Source organism: Nanorana parkeri, unplaced genomic scaffold (genome assembly GCF_000935625.1).
Source record: "Nanorana parkeri isolate BGI_ZX_2015 unplaced genomic scaffold, ASM93562v1 scaffold887, whole genome shotgun sequence".
NCBI classification, from domain to species: Eukaryota; Metazoa; Chordata; class Amphibia; order Anura; family Dicroglossidae; genus Nanorana; species Nanorana parkeri.
The window spans coordinates 324,236-331,372 of NW_017307155.1; the positions used below are offsets into that span (position 1 = coordinate 324,236).

A 7,137-nucleotide genomic window follows, 5' to 3' on the forward strand; every position below is an offset into this window, starting at 1 on the left:
TCGTGAAATATGTCGTGTGGGGGGGGGGGGGGGGGCTCCAACATTCCGAAGCAGTTCACTTCCGCTTTTAATGCATTCCAACTGTGTATTTAAATGTTTGCCTGGAGTTTTCACCTTCCACCTAGAAGTACATCCAGGCGAATGGGCGGATATGAATAATTCTATATGTTCCATAAAGTGCTGAGTAATCTGAACGTTATTAACGGAAAGCACAAGTGTGCGTTCCAGTGCCTCAAGCTATATGTATTTCACGTTTCATGTTGATCAATGCTCACAGTGAAAAACATTTCTGCGGTTCACTAGAATCCAGGTTTTTAACCCAATTTTTACCATCTAGGTCACCCCATAACTTGCAAAAGACTGTCAAATGGACCCATTGCGCTAGACCAGGAGTAGGCAACCTTGGCACTGAAGCTTGGTGAAACTACGAATCCAACCATGAATTGGAACCTAGAAGAAGCTCCTCGTCAACACGAAAGGAAGCTTCTTCCATGCCTCCCAATGAGCTATGAAAAGGGAATTCCCTGGCCACAGCTTAACATAAGCAGAGGGGCACAATGCAGTGATGTCATTGACCTTATATGGCCACCTAGCATTACAATAATCTAATATCACTAAATAAGGTCAATAACATCAGTACAAGCATCCTGCCCCTTTGTTTACATGCAGCTGCAGGGTGGGGCATGGCCCAGCCCATCGCTGATAGTTTGGAAGTGCCCATGGCACTTGCTTGTTTGGAGGAGCTCAGGATCAGACTGGGTCCATTCCAAAACTGGAGCTCATCCTTACATTAGACAATCTGACATTAGCCACAGCAGAAACCCCAATGATAAAGCACCTGGACCAGACAGTCTATTCTCAGAAGTATATTATTGTAAAGACAGCAGCACAAAGTCATAAGAAACGGAGCTTTCAGGGCCTCGAAGGTCCCTTCCACATAGCATCATTGGCACCATATCTCCTCAAGGAAGGGGCCCAGTGAGGCTCTGAAATGCCAGCTTCCTATGACTTTGTGACACTGCCTTCACAATCAATACGTGAAACCCATTTATTTGGAGCTCTGGTGACTTTATAAATTCTTATCTGGTTTTGGTAAGCCACCATCCATAGCAATGGCTTCAAGTACAGTGGAGAGTGCAGCTTCAACTGAAGCAATAGGGCATAAAGCAAGTTGCCGTGTCTGTGAGTTGGGACTGCAGTTGGTGGCTTTGTATCGTCTCATCTGGTTTTGGCACCATCAATAGCAATCATTTCAGCACCCACCCAGGGCCATGCCTATAATGAAGTAGCCTGAGGCTGTTGCCTCAGGTGGCATTTCTTTGGGTCTCTCTGCAGACAGAGCATTCCAGAGCTCTTAGTAACCTGGAACTCTCTGGCTGGCGTCCAGCCCAGCTCCGGGCAACCAGTGATGTCAGTGAGCTTGGCTGGACACTGGCCGGAGCCAGAGGTAACCAACTACACCCCACCCTGTAACATGTACCACCAGTATTGACCCCCAACCTTACCCGGACTCAGGTAGTGAAAAGGTCTAGGGACACCCCTGCACCCACCAATTATTCAAAAGGTCAAGAACTGTGAGAAGTACAGCTTCAACTGAGGCAATAAGATGCAAGGCAAATTTGCCTTGTCTGTGCATTGGGAATGCTATGGGGGACTTTGTCTCTTCATATCTGGTTTTGGCACCATCCATAGCAATCACTTCCAGCACCCACCAATTATTCAAAGGTCAAGTACAATGAGGAGTGCAACTTCAACTGAAGCAATAGGACGCAAGGCAAATTGCCTTGTCTGTGGGTTGGGACTGCAATTGGCAATGCTGCCCAACAGGGCTGGTGTGAACAATCCCTTAAAAAACATTTCTGCAGTACTAGCGAACCACCTAGCAAAAGTCATACACAAGCTGATATATAAAGACCAATCTGGGTTTATCCCTACCAAAGCAAAAACATTTCTAGAGGCAAATCATTAAACAGAGACTGTCCATGGCACAGTGGGTAACAACGCAGCCTCTGTATCCTAAATCATTGTAAAGAATGTGTGCCACAAAATATTTCATTAGTGTAAGTCATGTTGTCGCCTATCACTGTGTATGAATCATAATCAGAGGCTGGCATAGTCATCCCAGTGATACTGCTCCATACATGGTAAAAAGGTGCCAGAGTGGAAGACATCAAGTACATTCCTTAGCTACTGCCCAGACTTCACAAAGATTGAGCAATATCCTTTTAGGCAACTCACATTCACAACTCACAGCAACAACACCCTGCAATCTATGAATTAACTGCCCCCACCAGGAAAACCACAAGAGATCCCTAGAGTCTCACAACAATGGTCCGGGGACACGGTGCTGCTGACCCTGTGCATCTATATTTACATCTTTATTCCAAAAAAAAAAAGGGAAGGAGCAAAGAACACCATCCAAGAAATTATTAAATATTACATATCCCAGTAAGCAAGGCTTCTCAAACAGCAATGAACCAATAATCACTAAAGCAGAACTTCAGCCAAAAATAACACAATAAAAAAAGAATTGAAAGATAAAATAACAAAACCAACTTTTGCTGCAATGTATTTGCCTTCCATTTTTCACCTGCAATACTTGGAAATATCTTCAAATGGTATCGGGTCATCCCTAATATAAATGTCTAACAATAATGTGTGCCTGTGGGGGGAAATTAGAGTGTGAGCTCCTCTTGTGCAGAGACCAGGGGCAGTGGGGGTGGAGCAACTCTGAGTCTTTGCCCCATGTGACAGAATGTCTAGCTTCACTAGAAGTAAAGGCTAATCACTGCAACGGGTAAAGGATTGAAGGCTGATATCTCCCAATGGGTAAATAATTAAAGGCTAATCTCCCCAATGGGTAAGAATTGAAGGATAAACTCTCCAATGGGTAAGAATTGAAGTATAATCTCTCCAATGGGTAAAGAATTAAAGGCTAATCTCTACAATGGGTCCACATGGCAAAATTAATAAGTAAATAAACCTGATAGTGGTGGTAACTATTTCCTACTGTCTAAAATTTACAATAAAATAGACATTTTGGTTTACATACACATCAATGTTTACAATGTGACTAGAAGATGCGACAGTGATAAATATTATCTTGCCTATAATGTCACTAGGAGATAATTAATTATGCCAAGTGAGTGTGTTATAAAACGGAAAGATACATTGTTATTAATAATAAATCGAGTGCAAAGTTAAACAAAAAGTGTATCATATATTTTCCAAGCTGTTCCCAGCTAATTATGTCCCCATTATTGGGGCAATTCCACCCATAACTGACACAAGATATTTCAGATTTTGGTAGATGCTGACAGTTTTTTATATCGCTTCGGTTGCTCCTGCGGAGAGATCTCTGTGCTTAGCATTCATTCACACCAACTTGCACACGTTTGGCACTATGTAATGCATGCAGGCGCACATTGTAAGGCCTCATTCACACTGCCGTATAATGCGCACAGCGGTTTTTCCTATATGCATACACATAGCTGCGTATGGAGCCATATTTTTGCGCTGCATAAAGATGCAGAAAGAAAATGGAACCGAGATGCGTCCGGGCTCGTAATTTCTGCAAATTTTACGCGTGTGCACACGTATACGCATATAGGCGCGTACAGTACATTAAAGTTCCTATTAAAAATAATGCATTCTGGGATTGCTTACAATTCACGCATTTACAAATATGCGTACAATTTTGCTCTTGCGTTGTGTGTGAATGAGGCCTAAAGGGCAGTGTGATCCATTTTTTCTTTTTAACTTCAAGAAGAACTATGAGTAATATTTTTTATTAACCCTTGCAGTGGGTTTAACTGCCCGTATTGGTCTAAAGAGGAAAATACTCACCTGATCCCCATGCCAGTTTGTTCTAAGACCGATCCCTGGAGTGTCTCTCCTCTTCCACTGCAGCAGAGAAGGAGACAGGATGGAGGGAGCGCTGTCACAGCCGGTCGCTTTGGAGGATCGGTTGAGTATAACATTGTTATTTTCAGCCCTAGCCCAAAACAAGCATTTAACCCTTGCAGTGCGGATGAAGCCCCACTGCAGGGGTTAATAGAAATATTACCCAGACTTCTACTTTAAAATTACATTCAACTTTACGCACCGCAGTTCGTTGCCTTGAGTTGCGTAAAAATGCATTTTTACACAGCGCACACTACAACACATGGATGCGAATGGGGCACTATTGTTTTCTACGCGCCTTTGCATTCATTCTGTGGTAATCTGTGCGAACCTAGGACACTTAGAAATCAATGGTTTTGTATGCGCCCTGTTCACATCATACATGTGCGTTTATGTGTGCTGCGTAAAAGCAGCATGTCTTCATTTTTGCGTAATGCAACTGGCCTGAGGACTGCAGGATTCAAGTGGGTCTGGGTAAAAAAAACTGCTCATTTTAAAAAGGATTCAAAATGGGATATTTAAAAAAAGAAGGGGGTGGGACTTGGTTACATTGAATTGAATGAAATGTCATTTTGTGACATTTAAATTAAGTTTAAAAAAAGAAAAACGCATCCCGCCACCCTTTACAACGCACACCAGCAGCTCAATGTCCTTTACAACGCACACCAGCAGGTCAACAGATGCAGATCACTTGACATGGCTAAACGAGCCTTTACATTTTCAGATCTGCCCAACACATGTGAATTCAATGAGGGGGGGTCTCACTCTCCTTGCTGGATTCCGAATTCCTTTTATACTCCTATGTGGACACATGGGAGGTGTTGGAACATGCAGAGGTGGGTGGGAGCTTCCAAAACTCCCAGGTGGATGGGAAAAGGAGGCAGATTATTCCAGACAGATCTCAAAATTTGGAGATAAGAGATATAAGAAGCCCAGAGGCATCTCAAGCTGACTCCGCCTAGAGCCAAAATGTCAAGGCTTTGCAACGTTTTATAGAATGAGACATATTGTATATCAAAATGAATTTGTAGAAGTTCTGATCTTCACTAATCAGCTTCTACAGGGGAGGAAATCTAAAATTAAAATTGTGGGAATTTTAATCGGAAATGCAAGCGGAAAGTCCCGAGCACAAGGAATATTTCCAGGGACAGTCTCGGCTCTCCGGGGTTGGGTGTGTCAGAGGGAGGAGATCTTGCTGTAAACTCAAGCAGAAAAGTGGAGCCTGCACACCTTGTTATCACACACAGCCCTGGAGGCTGCCCAGGTACACATTGATCTCTGTAATCTGATCTGCTGTACTAGAGAAGTCTATACATACTTTCATTATCACGTCGTACATGTGTCACAAGCAATCGTATCAAACACAGGAACACCGTGTATCAATTAACCCCAAACTACCTTACAAAGTACTAGCAAGGTCACTGAGCTGCTAATTCATGTACAACAAACCATTAGTAATCCTCTTGTAAAAAAAATCTTATATCTAGGCATACAAGAGTGATCAAATCTTTTTACTATTGACAGATTTAACTGTTAGCCCCATTCTACAATACAATGTCCCAGGAAAGTCATTGACATTTGATCTACTAATACAGGTAGGACGGACCATTAGTAGCCCTCTAGTAAAAATCTTACATCTAGGGCTACATGGGCCATCATATTTTTACTTCTGAGAGATTTAACTATAAACCCCAAACTGCAATGTTATGTCCCAAAGTCATTGACATTTGATCTACTGATACGTACAACAGACTACTGTATTAGTAATTCGCTAGTAAAAATCTTATATCTAGGGATACATGGGCCATCAAATCTATGCTACTGAGATATTTAACTATCAACCCCAATGATGTCCCAATGATCTGCTAATTCATGTTATGACAAACCATCAGTAACCCTATTGTAAAAAAATAAACAAAACAAAAAACTTACCTCTAGGGTTACACGAGCGATCAAATATCTATGCTACTGACAGATTTAACTATTAACCCAAAGCTACAATAAAATGCCCAGCAAAGTCATTGGCATGTGATCTACTAATACACATATGAGAGACCATTCGTAAGCCTTTTTGCTCACCCATGAAGCCCTAGCATATGTCTAGGGCTTCAGGGGTGAGCAAATCTTTTTGTGACTGAGAGATTTAAATACTGTTGACCATCATCTTATTAACGGCTCATTGATTGATTGTAGCAAAACAAATTAATCACAAGTATTATTCCAACACACTCCCCTCAACCAAAAATCAGTGGCACTGCTTGCATGTAAAAGCAGTGGTTGGGTCAATCTGAGTGTAGCTTAAACGTAACAATACACATAGGTGAGCTTGCCATAGGGCAGTGCCCAGGACTCACCTAGCACCTGGCAGTGCAGCATTGCCAGTAGGAGTAGTGCAGCTCCCAGCATGGTCTATGTTGTGTTCACTCCTTCCAGCTAATGAGGAAATGACTTCTGTACATCATGCTCGGGCTTTGTCTGGCTTTATAGAGAGACTCACATGAGCAAACAGGTTACACAAGTCCTACAGACAAGGCGGAAGTGACAGCATGCTTGTCTCAGAGCCATTTCTCATTGTGCCTGTGTTGTTGTGGTGTTCTTTTCTATTTCTGCTTTGTTTTGATAGGCACCTAGGTGTGCTCTGCAATGTTTCAGTTGGTCCAACCATATTGTTAGTGGATTGGAAGCCACAGTGAACATGCTGGTTGGGTACACACTTTGCTAATGCATGTACTTTGTGGATTTTTAGGACCTGTTTACATTGGTGCAGTGCCTTACTCTACATGTGTTAACATGCCTTTTATGTCATGTGTTGCATTAGGGTAGCCCACTGGAAACAATGAGCTTCCGATGCACCTAAATGGCCTAACAATCATATATGTCCCAATTTCTTTTCTGGTGTCTTGCCATGGGTTCTAAAAGAAGAAGTAGAAACCACTGGCACTCCAAAATTCCTTGCTTCAAATCTTCTTTATTGACATGATCAAGGTGCTTTCACAGTGGCAACGTTTTGGAACCCTATCCAAAGGCAAGCAAAGTGACATAATTTTGGAGTGCCAGTGGTTTCCTACTTTTTCTTATGGTTTGACTGGCGGAGCCATCCACTTCCTCTGCTGCACCCACCTATAATTATTGGGTTTTGATTCTGGTTAGGAGTGCGATGGGTTATGGACATATCTGCCATGGGTTCCAATGCATGTGTCTTGCCTTACTGCATTGGGTTACTATTCAAAATTA

At 42.5% G+C, this 7,137-nt stretch overlaps 1 protein-coding gene across 1 annotated transcript in view; it reads right to left on the reverse strand.

The window, feature by feature from the left end:
* LOC108794698 (zinc metalloproteinase-disintegrin-like crotastatin) overlaps positions 1 to 6,394 on the reverse strand; it is a 58,244-nt gene extending 51,850 nt beyond the window's left edge. The window contains exon 1 of the mRNA XM_018565786.1: positions 6,258 to 6,394. Coding sequence (XP_018421288.1) covers positions 6,258 to 6,309 — 52 coding nt within the window. The 5' untranslated portion in view covers positions 6,310 to 6,394. The remainder of the gene's footprint in view (positions 1 to 6,257) is intronic.
* Positions 6,395 to 7,137: the final 743 nt, after the last annotated feature.